This window comes from Orcinus orca, chromosome 12 (genome assembly GCF_937001465.1).
Source record: "Orcinus orca chromosome 12, mOrcOrc1.1, whole genome shotgun sequence".
NCBI classification, from domain to species: Eukaryota; Metazoa; Chordata; class Mammalia; order Artiodactyla; family Delphinidae; genus Orcinus; species Orcinus orca.
This window is the reverse complement of record NC_064570.1, coordinates 13,703,601-13,719,581: the sequence shown is the minus strand read 5'-3', so window position 1 is coordinate 13,719,581 and position 15,981 is coordinate 13,703,601. Positions and strand designations below refer to the sequence as shown.

At 40.4% G+C, this 15,981-nt stretch overlaps 1 protein-coding gene across 3 annotated transcripts in view; it reads right to left on the bottom strand.

Moving 5' to 3' along the window:
- SYNE1 (spectrin repeat containing nuclear envelope protein 1) overlaps positions 1-15,981 on the bottom strand; it is a 464,259-nt gene that overhangs the window by 91,804 nt on the left and 356,474 nt on the right. For all 3 annotated transcript variants that reach the window (XM_049695244.1, XM_033404753.2, XM_033404761.2), the window contains 6 exons: positions 8,835-8,990; positions 5,288-5,458; positions 3,235-3,368; positions 2,631-2,835; positions 791-973; positions 99-245 (listed from right to left, as the gene is read on the bottom strand). In XM_049695244.1, the coding sequence (XP_049551201.1) occupies positions 99-245; positions 791-973; positions 2,631-2,835; positions 3,235-3,368; positions 5,288-5,458; positions 8,835-8,990 (996 nt within the window). The remainder of the gene's footprint in view (positions 1-98; positions 246-790; positions 974-2,630; positions 2,836-3,234; positions 3,369-5,287; positions 5,459-8,834; positions 8,991-15,981) is intronic.

The window sequence follows — 15,981 nt, the reverse complement described above, 5'->3', positions numbered from 1 at the left end:
TTCCTTGGGAACAAAAAGTAGGTGTATGTCAGGAGTTTTGAGTTTTCTTTAGGATTTTGAAGATAGAAGATCTGGGACGAGGATTTGAACACACTTACCTTAAGTTCCTCCATCCTTTCCTGGATGGTCGAGAGGTCAGACGAGTGGCTAGGGTCCTGCCCTTGTAGTATTTCTTCAGCTTCTACTATCCAGGCTTCCAAAGCTTCTAAACTCTTGGTAAAGGTTTCATAGTCAAGAACTCCAGCCTTTTTTTCACAAAAGAAAACTGGTATTTAGAAATCTAGTGAAAGGGCAAGTGGATATTAAAATTATCTTTCATATTCTTGTGCCAAATTCCCATTCCCAAGATGCCATTCCTAAAAAGACAAGGCTACAATAATTTAAATTTTCTTCTTTTTATTTATATAGTTTGCTAAACACTTAGAATTACTTCTACGTACCATTAATTAACCAATTAAAGTTATTTTTTACATTATCAAACTTCTGATTCTTGCAAAAACTTGTCAGGTAAACATGACTCTTAACATTAAAGCCACTTAATGTCTATTAATTGAACATATTTTACGTGGAAGGAAGCACTGATTTGGGGGCAAAAGTACATTGTAGAGAAAAGTGCAAGACTCCCACGTTCCCTTGACCCCATTGGAACTTCCAAGTTTGTTTAGTTTTTAACTTTCTGGTCTTGAAGGAGGCATTGCCTCAATGATGAAAAATTTTTCTTTTCCTGTGTTTATGCCCAGGTTTTATAGAATGCCCAATTTATAACACCGGGTGAACGTGAGCTCTGTACCTGTAACACAGTCTGCTGTTTGCAAAGAGCCTGTTCCAGGGCACATAAGTGTTGACTCAAACAGACTTGATCAGATTGAATGGCTGATGCTGCCGAGGCATCTACTTGTTGCTTGAGTTGCTCTCCCAGCTCGTGGAGAACGAAAAGGGAATCCTTAACTGTCCCCAGTCCTTTGAGCAGGTCCTACAGAAGATGAAAACATGCCCCTCATGAAACAACATGTTAAGTGTCCTCCTTATTATAAACAATTAGAAACACTCACTTCTTATTTGTCAAATTATTACACTACATAACCTTCACCTGAAGGAAAAAAATCAAGAACTGAATTGCATTTTTAAAACCAGGCATGTGTATGAACATTTAAAAAAATGTACTATTCTTATCGTAAAAGCTACATGGGTTCATTGTAGGACATTGGGGAAATGCAGAAAAACTTATATAAACAAGGAAAAACATGATCTACAAGTAGAGCCAATAACTGAAAACATTTTGGCAGTTTTTTCCTGCCTCTTCATGTAATTGATATCAAATTGAAAACCCAGTGCTACATTTTACCTTTTTTGACTTAATACTATACACGCAAGAGAGGAACTATACGCGCGGTCAGATTTTAGTGGTTACAGTACACCCTCCCCTCTTGGTGGGTGTAGCACCCTAGCTATGGCTCTGGTGAGCGGCAGGAAGGGTAGACTCTATCTCCGTTCTTTTCTGTGATATCTCTCGCCTCCATTTTTTGTGGGACTCTTTTATATGCTCCAAATTAATAAGCTGGTGGAAATTTCCTGTTTCTCGTTTCCATCTACCTCTGAGGGATGACAACTGACTGATCCTTCCACCTGTTGCTGGTGCCCCACCAGATACAGAGAGAGCAGAGCCTGCTACACCCGCGCAGGGGCTACAGTGAGAAGGGGAAAAACAAAGGGCAACTTTAACCCTGACAGAGAGATCAGAAAATTCACAGCAATCATCTCAAACACTAGACTCTAGAACAGGCATAACTCAACGAAGGAGGACTGAAAATTGAAAATGACAAATTTCATACAGATAAACTATGTGGAAAGAGAAATCAAAAAGCACAGAATTTACTGTAAATCTTAAACTTTAGCTGTAAAATGATTATTCATTTTTCATGTGAAGGTCTTAGAATGGGTTAAACTTTTATTTATGTGCTTTTTATTGCCTAATTCTAATAACTGATTTGGGAAAGTTTATAAGAAGGTCTTTGAAATAAATTCATTAAAATAGAGACAAATAAGGACAAATAGTAAGAGGCATGTGATAGGTGAAACGAGAGAAGAATTGCTCTTGAAAACCTTAAGTAGGTTATTGGCAGCTGCAGTGAAAAAGAGAAATATTAAAAAGCTATTAAAAAGAAGTATACCCATAAATCAGGAAAGAAAGACCTCTTCCTACCATTAAGCTCTTAGAAGAAATTATTATGTTGATGCTTACATAAGAGATAATGGACCTCACTGGACAATACCTTGGAACAATGGAATTTTAAAAGATGTAACATTACTCTTCATACGGTCATTTCTTATATTGACCATCTCTGTAAAAACAGATAGCCTAAGTCTTTCACATGGACTGTATTCCATTAGGAAAAATGGGAAAACAACTCTTTAAAAATAAAACAACGGGAGGGGATCTCTTAAATCTGTTACATGTGCAACTGTGTTCTGAAAACCTAGCAGCCTCTCTGACACTTGAAACAATTCTTTTTGGATAGTTGTCTCACATAGAGACATAACAAAAGCTTAAACACAGCAGCACCAGCCCTGCTAAACTTGAGAAGTCTCAGCTTGACAAGTTGGTAACACGCGATAGTTCCTGAACATACGTTGCAATCTTGAATCCATGTGGCAACTTCGTCGTCCGCGATGTCCCTGTCAGTGGCTGCCTTCAAGAGCTCATTGGTTCGACCCTCCTGCTGTTGAACTGTAGCAGCACACTGTTTGGAGTAGTCGTTGTATCTCTGCCAAAGCTGAAGTAGGGCCTTGCTGGCGTGCAGCTGCTCTGCAATCTCTTCCAGCAAGTGATTCCATCTGGAAACGATAGCAACACTCATGGGCTGATTCCCACCTCTCACTAAATGCTGTTATTTACTATTTTATTTTTCATGATCCTGGTTCATGTGAATATGGAAATAATGCAGATGTCTCATTTCTATCGAACGTAATAAAAAGTAACATTTCACTGTCATATTTCAAGGGTAGGTAGTAGAGATGAGGTCAATCTTGGGGTATACTGCAGTTCTAATTCCTTTCTAAATATCTCCACTACATTTACTTATCCTTGAGTTCATTTTGTGAAAATGAAAACATTAATAGAATAGAACCTATAAAACTCAAATTCAAAATGCCAGTGTTCTAATTGTATTGTTATTTATAATAAGATCGTGATATGAATAATGAGCAACAGTGTAAAACCGGCACGTCCCATACCTCATATTGACTTCTTTTAGTGTATCGGTAAGAGTTTCTGTCACAGGCGGGTGACTCTCTTTTAACAGTTGGTTGGTGATGGAGCCAAATTTCTGTAAGCTCTTTTCCTGTTTTTCTAGATCATCTTGAAGATTCTGCCCAAAGGAAATGTGCCACAGATGACATAACAGGATCTAAAAATTCTAATGATCAAGTTTAAGGGTAATTTATAGCTGTTTTCATAGATACGAACATACAAGTACAAAAACCATGACTTTGCCCCAATGCTTTATGAGCTTTCTTTAGATAACCATTTTTTCTTTTTTATGAGTTTGTTCTTATGGGTGTGAGGAGGGTTCTTAACAATTGAGACTTCTTGGAGTGGGAGCTGGAATTCTGCTGGGAAAGCTCACACGGGGAGCCCCTGTCCACTGTCGAGGAGGAAGGTGTGGGGCTGCTGGGTGTGCAATCCATTACACTGCGGTTCTCTTTGCTGCTCAAGGTCAAAGTCCAGATCTCTGCTTTATTACTTACCCAAAGTTGCTCTACCAGAGATTCCTGATAGTGAGACTTTAAGAAGGCATAGCTTTTCTGAGTACCAGCTCTAAGTTCTATCTCTGATGTTCTTCCTTGCAAAGAATATTTATTAGGCAGGCTATAGGCTTGGTGGAGTTGTCTACCAAGAACCAGTGGAAGAAAGATATTTCCCTGGAAATGTTGCTGAAGTGACAGACTCAGTTCTTAGTAAAACTCCATAGGTGAAGCAGGCTGCAAAAATCCAGTCTCCACTTACCACTGATATATGGTTGCCATCAAATCAAAATATATAAGGAATAGACCCTGAGTCCTTTCATATCTTAAGACAGAAGATGAGAAACACAGAGTAAGCTCAATTAAAAAGTACTTCTAACCTCCTCAAAGTTATAAAATGTCTTTTTAAACTTACTCTTCTCAAAATAAGCTTTAATGATTCTTAGTATCTGCAACAACTAGTTTAAGGTTTAAAGACATTTAACCTTGTACTTTGTATGTACAAGGTTACAAAGTACATATTTTGTATGTACTTTGACTTCCCTGGTGGTCCAGTGGTTAAGACTCGTCACTTCCAATGGAGGGGGCACAGGTTCGATCCCTGGTGGGGAACTAAGATCCCACATGCCGTGCGGCGCAGACACACACACACGCACATGCACACACTCAAAAGAAGGAAACTGTATATGCTTATTTTATCCTTCCTCCCTCCTGCCTCACCCTAAAAAAGGGCACTCCCTTCAGAAAGTACGCATATCATGTCAGCAACATATAAACTTTGATTGCCAAGCCAGGGACGTGGACCGATGTAAGGAGGGACACGCGAGGCTGTCATCCCATCCCTCAGGGCCTGACTTGCCCATCCCATAGGCTGCGTTACTTAGGCAGGGAGAAAGGGCAATGGCAGGTGAGAGCGCCCAGGTGTGCAGGCGAGTGAGGGCAGTAGCTGATTGAGAGCAGTGACATAAGACAGGACAGTGTGCTGTTTAAGTCAAACAGCAGCAATGTCCTCCTGGATGAATACAGTGATGATGGACACACAGGAAACCAAGCAGTTAAGTGCTAGAAAAGGAGGATTACGTGTACACACCATTGACATTCTGCTGAACGCAAAGAAAACAACTTAATGGTTTAAAATTTTATGACGTTTGCTATTTTTCTTTTTGTTTTCTTTTTCATCCTGTAGAATGTGTTTAGAAAAGCAGGATAAAAAAGAGAAAGGGAAGATATAAAAGGCAGCAATAATGGATCCAGGAGATTGATTTGCGTATAAAATCATTTCATAAAATACATTCATGGGGATATTTATATAATTAAAAAAGTCATTTAGTTATATACCAGTTATTCCAGAATCTGGTATCCACAGGCAAGTTTGGTTATGTAACAAATAAAGCAGGTAAAATTAATTTTAAATATTTAAAAAATAATTAAATGTAAACAATATACACCAATTATTCCAGGATGATGTTTGCATTTGCTCATTTTTTAAAAATTTTTCTCAAATTAAGAAGGATGTTAAGGATGGGTTCAATTCATCCCTTACCTGAAGATTGTCCACCTGAACCTGCACAGCTTCTAAAGATCCAGTCAGCAGACGGAATCGGGAGAGAGAGTACCTGGCCTCCATGAGGTAACTGTTTATCTCATCAAAGGCCACTTTGTGGCGGCTCCACTGGTCAAGCACAGACTTCAGCAGGATCTTTAACTGCCCAACCTTTTGAAAGAGACAGAGGCTTCTTATAATTGCATAATATTTTAAGTGATAAAATATATAAATATATATTGCATTGATGGGAAAAATATTAACATTTAAGAATTTCATTGGGATTTCAGGCATTATAAATAAACTCAAATTAAAAAAAAGACTTGAGGGCTTCCCTGGTGGTGCAGTGCTTGGGGGTCCGCCTGCCGATGCGGGGAGCACGGGTTTGTGCCCCGGTCCGGGAGGGTCCCGCGTGCCGCGGAGCGGCTGGGCCCGTGGACCATGGCCGCTGGGCCTGCGCGTCCGGAGCCTGGGCTCCGTGGCGGGAGAGGCCGCAGCGGTGAGAGGCCCACGTACCGCAAAAAAAACAAACAAAAACAACAACAACAACAACAACAAAAAAGATTTGAAAAGTAAAATGTAGCAATGTTGAAATTTAAGCCTTTCATACTTTTGATCACGCAGTCTAAATTGAAATGCTTAAAAAGGTTATATATATATAAAACCTTTACCTATAGTATATATTATTTATATGTATTATAATATAAAAGTGATAAAAGGTCAGTATACTTAATACCACAGTTTAGGAAACATATTAAATGAGTGTTTTAAATGCATTAACCCACTTTATCCTCATAACAACCTTATGAGGTAGATGGGATCGTTATGCTCATCTTATATTAAGGAAACTGAGGGACAAAGAAGTTATAAAAATCACCTTGAGATCATACTGTTAGAGTGTGAAAGATCTAGATGTAAATCTAGGCAGACTGGTCCCAAGAAATGAAACCTATTTATCATCTGTCCATCTACTTACCTACCTATCTATTTATCTAACTATTTACCTATCGATCCATCCCAGGTATGTGCAAGCTCTCTCCCTCTCTCTCTCTCTCTCTCTCTCTCTCTCTCACACACACACACACACACACAAACATACCCTCAAATGAATATCTTAAGATAAAACATCCAAGAACATTCTTTCCTGTACTTATCTGCAACAGAAAAGGTTTTAGTTTGATCTGTATCATTTAGAAAGATATCTGCTTTGGACTCCCTGGATTTCACTCCTAATCTTTTGAATATGGAGTAAGTATGGCCATGATTAAGAAAAGAGATCATATAAATTAACTTGCACCTGAATTCTCTGCTCTTTTTCTTAGCATAACCCAAAATGCTGAAACCAATCGAGGTACTATCACATGGGCCAAAGGCCTAAGAAAATGCTGCCGCAGAAACGAGGCAACACTCCCACGTACAGGCAGGTGCCAGGGCCTGTCCTAGGAAAGTCAGGAACAAACATGAACATAAAGCCAAGAGATCAATGAGAATTTCTAAATCGTCTATTTCTTCCTTGTAGTATTTTTGTTTGTTTTTCATGAGAAGATGTTTCTGTGAAAGAACCACTCAATTTATTTATATGGTAAATTGTTTCCAAAGAATTGTGATGATTTATAAAAGTGCATAAAATAAAATGAACTAGATTTAAAATCGGGTTAAAGATAAGGTAATTAGAAAGCTGCCCTCGGAGACCATCACGTGGACTGTGAGAGCGGTTTGCTGGACACCTTGGTCCCTGTCACTTAACCTGCTGGTGCCTCAGCCCTCACCTCTGGAAAGTGCGGGCAGGAACCACTGGCACAGGTGTGTGCAGAGCAGGGGTCGTTGTTACATGTATTCTTCTTACTGGGGGATTCAACTCTCTATTCAGCACATAATGTCAAACGTCTTCACAGAGCTTACGTTTTAGTGAGAGAAGTTAAATAAACGAGCAGACCACATCATATGTTAGAAGTTGATAAATAGCACAAATAAAAGCAAAGCGGAGAAGAGCGTCAGGGCATGTAAGGGGAGGATGCAAAGGCTGTCATTTGAAACAAGGTGGTCAGGAAAGCCCTCCCTGAGACGGCGAATTTAAACAAGGGTTTTGAGGAGAGGGAGTGGCCATGTGGATATCAGGGAGAGGGGGCTCTGGGCACAGGGAAGAGCCGGGACAAAGTCCCCGAGTGTGGAGCACACCACTGGGTTCCAGACTAGGGGGACAGCAGAAGCACAAGAAACCTGTGGGCTAGCAGTGGGAGGCGCATGGTTTTGGCCTCATTCTGTTGTTTTTTGTTTGTTTGTTTTTGTGGTACGCGGGCCTCTCACTTTTGTGGCCTCTCCCGTTGCAGAGCACAGGCTCCGGACGCGCAGGCTCAGCGGCCATGGCTCACGGGCCCAGCCACTCCGCAGCATGTGGGATCTTCCCGGACCAGGGCACGAACCCATGTCCCCTGCATCGGCAGGCAGACTCTCAACCACTGCGCCACCAGGGAAGCCCTGGCCTCATTCTGAATGAGACAGGAAGATATTGCAGGGTTGTGAGCAGAGGACTGGTGTGATCTGACTTCCATTTTAACAGGACTTCTCTGGCACGGAGACTATTTAGGAGGCCATGAAAATAATCAAAGCGAGCAGTGACGGTGACTTAGACCCAGGTGCCAGCTGCACAGACAGGGGCAGAGGCTGGATTCTAGATCTATCCTGAAAACAGGGCTGACAAGAGTGTTGATGGACTCTGTGTGGGTCTGAGGGAAAGAGAGGAGTGAAGAATGACTCCATAGGTTTCAGCCCATGCAACTGGATGGGGAGAGTTGTCATGAACTGAGGTGGCAGAAAGTGTAGGTTTGTAGGGGAAGAATGGGAGTTGGGGGCTTCCCTGGTAGCGCAGTGGTTGAGAATCTGCCTGCCAATGCAGGGGACACGGGTTCGAGCCCTGGTCTGGGAAGATCCCACATGCCGCGGAGCAACTGGGCCCGTGAGTCACAACTACTGAGCCTGCACGTCTGGAGCCTGTGCTCCGCAACAAGAGAGGCTGCGACAGTGAGAGGCCCGCGCACCGCGATGAAGAGTGGCCTCCGCTTGCAGCAACTAGAGAAAGCCTGTGCACAGAAATGAAGACCCAACACAGCAAAAATAAATAAATAAAATTTAAAAAAAGAAAAAGAATGGGAGTGGGTTTGGGCAGGAAGTTTGAGATGTCTAATGGTCATGCAAGTGGAGATGTCTACAGAGGACTTCCCTCTGTGTCTGTCTCTGTCTATAGTTTAGGTGAGAAATCCAGTCTGAGGATACACATCTGAGAACCATCTGTGCCTAGATGGTATCTATGGACATGGGAATGGATAAGATTATTAAAAAAGCCATGTTCATAGTCATGTTAATTATAGGAAACATCCGAAGCTAGGCTCTTTAAAAGAAGGTGAATAAAGTAGACTTAACACCACCAACAGATGCTGTGTAGATTCCGTGATTATTTACTTATTTTAGGAAAACCAAAACCCATGTCACATTTGGACATGAGACGGCAAGCACAGGCTTGGAGGCAGCTCTCCACAAGAAACGTTACCCTGTGGTCTAAATTTGCCCAGGTGTGGCTGAGATCCTGAAGCGTGCTCACGACAATGCCAGAGGCTTCTTCTTTCTTGTTCTGAATCAAAGCAAGTCCATTCTGCTCAATTTTCTCTACCTCTTTTTCTTTTGCTTTAATCAAATCTTCCAGATCCTGAAAGATGAAGAAACAGTCATTTTAAATTATTCTATTATGGAACTCTGGGGTACACTGAAATTGAGCCATTATAGTCTCACAGCCGAAAAATCTTTTATTAAGCTGAAAAACTTATCATTCTCAGGAGAGGGTCTCCAGAGTGATACTTCTTACATTTAAATTTTTTAAATTCTCTTTTCATTCCACGAGAAATTAGCATAACAAAAAAATCACGCAAAGTTTAAATGGCACTAGATAATTTGTTTCAAGAAGCTACAAGGAAAGAAATATATGTTGGAAATGGTAACATGATTTATATTCTTACATTCATTTATCTTGCTGTTGGAAACGTTACACAGTCCTAGCTCATGGGATGAAATGCAATAGAACGGTATTCCGGACTCCAGTATCTGAGATTTAGTTACATGTCTGTGACTGTCAAGGTGTGCCACTTTGCGCAAGTGAGAAACTTCCACAGGGTCTCAGTTTCTTCAGATGAAAAATCAGAGTCTCTATTAACCTGTCTTTCTCCCTAAAATACTCTGATTCTAAGGGAGTATGAAAAGTTGTACAAGTTTCTTTTCATGAATCGAATGCTCATTTTCTTTAGAATTTGCATTTATAATGGTCAGGATGAAACGTTCAAAAAAGAAAATGAGGCAACAATCTGGAGATCACACTTAACCATAATCCTCACCTATATTTTAAAGCCACCTGAAACTCTGGAAAGCTCAGTGAGCCAGGCTGAGACTGCTATCAACATTTTATGGGTGAACAGTGGGAGATTATGTCACGCAACCTGTCTCCAGTCACAAAAGGGTCAGAAGTAGAATCAGAATCCAAGACTTCGGAGCCCACTGACTCCCAGCCCAGTGCTGGAGGCAGATGGGAATTGTGGAGAAGAGGTAAATAAATCCATGTCGGGGTGATGTGGGAAGCTGTATACTGATCCTGGTTACATGCTCATATTCAGAAGTACAGCCCCAGAACTAGATATGCAGATTGTAGGCCTTGGAGGTTAGAGTGAAAATTGCAAAATATTTTAAGTTTGGATAATGTCTCAATTCTGTGAAAAAGATTTCCAGCTCCCTGTCATGATCCACATATGGATAAGTCCCTTGGGCTTGGGCAGTGCTAGGGATAGGATACTAGTGAGAAGTCCTGGACTCTGCTGTTTTAGTTACAAATGTACCTCTTTTAATTTTTGCTTCGTGTGGTGCAATCTTTTAATCACTCCCTACCTTACGTATAAATTAGGAATAATAATACATTTGCTTATCTCAAGGGGATAACATTAGATAAATAAATCTATGAAATCCCTTTTAAGCTGTTACAAACTAGGCAAATGTAAGAGTTTATTTTATTCAGCCATTTGGTAATCTGCCCTGCTTCACTGCAAATTTATTTATTTTTCTCTCCTTAACTATTATGAAGCTATTTTTGTCTTGATGTATTAATTAGAAGTTCATGTAATTAGTAGCCTAAAGAGATCATTTTTGTTTTGAATAACTGTTCTTTCATTTTCACTTTATAATTTTGTCAGTATTTTGACAGCGCTGATAATTAACCTGAGAATAAATATAGTGGTTACCAGTGTTACAGGTCCTTTATACAGTAAAGAAAACATAATGAACTTTACTATTTAAGGATTTTTCTCTCTGCTTCTCTAAAAGATTACATAACCATAAATAATCCTTCCAACATTGTCTTTAATATGATCCTAAAATTCAACCACTGGAATTGAATTTATTCTCATTTACCCACAGATGTTAACTTTTTAAGTGAGCAATATTGAATGAATGACCCACTGCTTAGAAACACATCTCATAAGTGTCCTGCGCATTTATGTTGGCATAAAAGCAAAACCCAGGAGGAAAACAGGAATGAAATATATATTTTGTGCAAAACAAAGGTGTTTTCCTTTCCCTCCAATAATAATTAAAAGATGATTCTGTTTCTGATCAACGAAGGGAAAAGCCAAACCTAACATTTTTTTTTTGCAATAATAAATCATTCTTAACTTGGGTTAATTCATAAATATCAGTTTTTATGTTGGTTCAAATTCATAAATCACTTCTGAAAGAGTGGAAAATATCCAAGATTTTTTTAAACAAAATAAAGCTTGAATCCAGTCACCAATGTAAGTATGCTGGCTTGAATTCTACACTCTGGTCCAGAAGAACCATTTCTCAAAAATGACAATAAATTTTTATCAAGGTTTGTGGTACTGCCAAATGGAACCTGCCAGTTAGGCTACTGTGATTTATATGTGATGCCCCAAAATAACTACGTGGTCTACTTTCATTCTGTTCTTTGTTTCCAAATAAATGACTTTTCATTTGAAATCACAAATTGGCATTGGAGTTAAGTTCTTTCAACCATACTTGAAGCTGTTTCTCCTGACACTGCCTGGTGTGACCCTCTGGGGGGTTAAAAGTTTGGGTCTGAAAAGGAGTGAAACTTGGTCAAGTTTCTGCTACATTTTCCAGCTAGCAATCTCTCTCTCTGTGTTAAATAGAAGACATGTACATAAAAAGAAAATGGAAAATGGCAGAAAAAAGTATACATTAAAGAGAAAAAAAAATAGTAAGAAAGAGAAAAATAAAAGGAAAGAAGGCAGAAGAAAAATAAAGGAAAAGAAAAGTTAAATTAACCTATATTTCAGTCTTTTAATAGTCAAGTTTATTATTATAACAAGGAAGCACTGACCTTGCTAATGTGAATGCTGAAATTATGTTTTAATTTTAATGAAAACATTGTAACTTAGGAAGTCATCCTTTGAAGTAAAATTTTGAAATTCTGGTTTACTTGTACATTTTAGAATTGATAGCCTACTACTTGAAACCATACTGGCTCCTGGAAGATCGGAAAGGCACTAAGACTAGCTGATGCATGTTTTTGGTCTTCCATCTTTTACACACCAATCTTCTGATGTGAAGTTTTTTTCTTTAATTTCAAGGTAGTTCCCTGTATGATAGTTTTCTTTACCATTTTCATTCACCCTCGAAATTGCAATCCATGAGCTTGTCAGCCCAGGACAAGAGCATGTGCTCTTCCTTTTTGAACCAAAAAGCTTTGACTGAGAGCTGAGATATACATCTCTTTACATATGCCCCCAAAGAAAAACTGCTGGTTGGAAGGAAGGTCATTACCAAAGGCCATTCTTTTTGAAAGCTGAAATATAAAAACTATCACAGCTAATCTGTAACACACTACAAATTATTGAATTATTTAAAAAAAAAAATTAGAGCATTCGCTGTAACAGCTTACATTTCTTTTGTATAAACAAGAATCCCTGAGGAAATATTAAGTGGTCCTAAGTCACTGGAAAACATTTAGAGTCTGCCCGCTCCACACCAAGATCCTTATCACCAACAGGAGAACAAGCAGGTCTTCCCAATGGGACACAGTAGGAGGTAACACTGTCCGCTGGGAAGCGCTGGCTCATTGGAGTTGAACCGGAACCCAATCAAGCCTCTAGTGCTGACTTCCATTTACCGGAAATACACGGGAGAGGAGAGCATCTCAAGGGACTACACAGGCTAATCAATCCTGAACCTGAGTCCAGTCTACGGTTTTTGCAACAAGTTAACAGTGTCAAAAAAAAAACTTAAAGAGACTTAAAAGATCTAAGAAGAAATGGAGGATGTGGACACTCTGATATCTTTGTTTAAATAAATTAACTTAAAAAAAAGATATTTTAAAGACAATTGAGGAAATAGTGTTATGAGTCGGGCATTAAATAGTATTCAGGGGTTACTGTGAACTTTTTTGTGGTGATAATGATATTATGGTAATATAAGAAAAGGGTCCATTTCTTTTAGAGAGGCACACTGTAGCATGCAGGAATAAAATGACACGATGTCTGGGGAGGCGGAGTCAAGATGGCAGTGTGGGAAGATGCCGAGTTAGCATCTCCCCATAATTAGGATGCCTGCCGGCCACTGGTGGAGGACCCTGACGCCCAAGGAGACGGGAGGAATCCCCAAGTGAACTGGTAGGACGTGGGGCACTGAGTGGGGAGAAGTGGAGGCCAGACAGGATGGGCACCCCTGAGGCCAAGGAGATAAGGACAGGCAGGTGGGAGGAGCCATCCGGGAGGAGTGGGAGAGGAGTGGAGAGGTTGATTGCCCTGCCCACTCAGGCCCAGGGAGCCTGGTGAGCTCCCAGGCTGGTCCCCTGCCCTACAGGGCCCCCTCCTCCCCCCGGCCACATTGGTCCTGGGGGCACAGGAAGGAGGCTGAGGAGAGGCAGGTGGGAGGGGCCCTCCAGGAGGAGCAGGAGAGGAGTGGAGGGCGTTTGCCCTGCCCACTCAGGCCCGGGAGCCCCACTGAGCTCACAGGTGAGGTCCCCCCACCCTCTGAGACCAGGGGTGGGGGGGCACGCCTGGGCCCCTTCTGTTCCTTGAACCTAAGCCCCACCCCCTACAGCACCCAGGGCCTTTTCCGGCCCTGTGGGTCCTGAGCATTGGCCTCGCCCACCACCCAAACCTTGCCCTTGTTTAGGCCCTGCCCTCCACAGCCAAGGCCTTCCACCCCCCTTTTTTTACTTTCTTTTCTTTTCTTTTTTCTTTCTTTTTTTTTCTTTTTCTGCCACGCCATGCAGATTGGGGGATCTTGGTTCATGAAGCTCCCGTGGTGGGAGCTCTGAGTCCGGAGCACTGGACTAACAGAGAACCTCAGACCCCAGGGAATATTCATTGGAGTGAGGTCTCATGGAGGTCCTCATCTCAGCACCAAAATCCTGCTCTACCCAACAGCCTACAAACTCCAGTGTTGGAAGCCTCAGGGCAAACAACCACTAAAGACAGGAACACAATCCCACTCATAAAAAAAATTAAGAAATGAGACAGCAAAAAAAAATGTCACAGATGAAGGAGCAAGGTAAAAACCTATAAATAAATGAAGAGCAAATAAATGAAGAGGAAATAGGCAGTCTACCTGAAAAAGAAATCAGAGTAATGATAGTAAAGGTGATCCAGAATCTCAGAAATAGAATGGAGGTGCACAATTGAGAAAATAAATGTTTAACAAATGTCTAGAAGAACTAAAGAACAAACAGAGATGAACAACCCAATAACTGAAATGAAAAATACACTAGAAGGTTATCAATAACAGAATAACTGAGGCAGAAGAACAAATAAGTGAGCTGGAAGACAAAATGGTGGAAATAACTGCCAAGGAGCAGAAAAAAGAAAAAAAATGAAAAGAATCGAAGACAATTTCAGAGACCCTCTGGGACAACATTAAATGCACCAACATTCGAATTATAGGGGTCCCAGAAGAAGAGAAAAAGAAAGGGTCTGAGAAAATATCTGAAGAAATTATAGATGAAAACTTCCGTAACATGGAAAAGCAAATAGTCACCCAAGTCCAGGAAGCACAGACAGTCCCACACAGAATAACCCTAGGAAAAACACACCAAGACACATATTAATCAAACTAACAAAAATTAAATTCAAAGAAAAAATATTAAAAGCAGCAAGGGAAAAAACAAAAAAATAACATGCAAAGGAATCCTCATAAGGTTATCAGCTGATTTTTCAGCAAAAACTCTGCAGGCCAGAAGGGAGTGGCAGAATACATAATGTGATGAAAGAGGAAAATCTACAACCAAGATTACTCTATCCAGCAAGGATTTCATTCAGATTTGATGGAGAAATCAAAAGCTTTTCAGACAAGCAAAAGCTAAGAGAATTCAGCACCACCAAACCAGCTTTACAACAAATGCTAAAGGAACTTCTCTAGGTGGGAAACACAAGAGAAGAAAAAGACTCACAAAAACAAACCCAAAACAATTAAGAAAATGCTAATAGGAACATACATATCAATAATAACCGTGGGGCTTCCCTGGTGACACAGTGGTTGAGAGTCCGCCTGCCGATGCAGGGGACATGGGTTCGTGACCCGGTCCGGGAAGATCCCACATGCTGTGGAGTGGCTGGGCCCGTGAGCCATGGCCACTGAGCCTGCGTGTCCGGAGCCTGTGCTCCGCAACAGGAGAGGCCACAACAGTGAGAGGCCCGCGTACCGCAATAAAAAAAAATAATAATAATAATAACCTTGAATGTAAATGGATTAAATGCCCCAACCAAAAGACATAAAAACAAGATCTGAAAGGATACAAAAACAAGACCCATATATATGCTGTCTACAAGATACCCACGTCAGACGTAGGGACACATACAGACCAAAAGTGAAAGGATGGAAAAAAGATATTCCATGCAAATGGAAATCAAAAGCAAGCTGGAGTAGCAATACTCATATCAGATAAACTAGACTTTAAAATAAAAACTGTTACAAGAGATAAGGAGGGACACTACATAATGATCAAAGGATCAATCCAAGAAGATATAACAATTATAAACGTTTATGTACCCAACATAGGAGCACCTCAATACATAAGGCAAATGCTAACAACCATGAAATGAGAAATCCACAGTAACACAATAAGATTAGGCGACTTTAACACCCCACTTACACCAATGGACAGATCATCCAAACAGAAAATAAATAAGGAAACACAAGCTTTAAATGATACAATAGACCAGATAGATTTAATTGATATTTATAGAACAATCCACCCAAAAGTGGCAGAATACACTTTCTTCTCAAGTGCACATGGAACATTCTCCAGGACAGATCACATCTTGGGTCACAAATCAAGCCTCAGAAAATTTAAGAAAACTGAAATTGTACCAAGCATCTTTTCTGACCACAATGCTATGAGACTGGAGATCAATTATAGGAAAAAACTGTAAAAAACACAAATACATGGAGGCTAAACAGTGTGATATTAAATAACTAAGAGATCACTGAAGAAATCAAAGATGAAATCAAAAAATACCTAGAGACAAATGACAATGAAAACATGACGACCCAAAACCTATAGGATGCAGAAAAGCAGTTCTAAGAGGGAAGTTTATAGGAATTCAATCTCACCTCAAGAAACAAGAAAAATCTCAAATAAACAACCTAACCCTACATTTAAAACAACTAGAGAAAGAAGA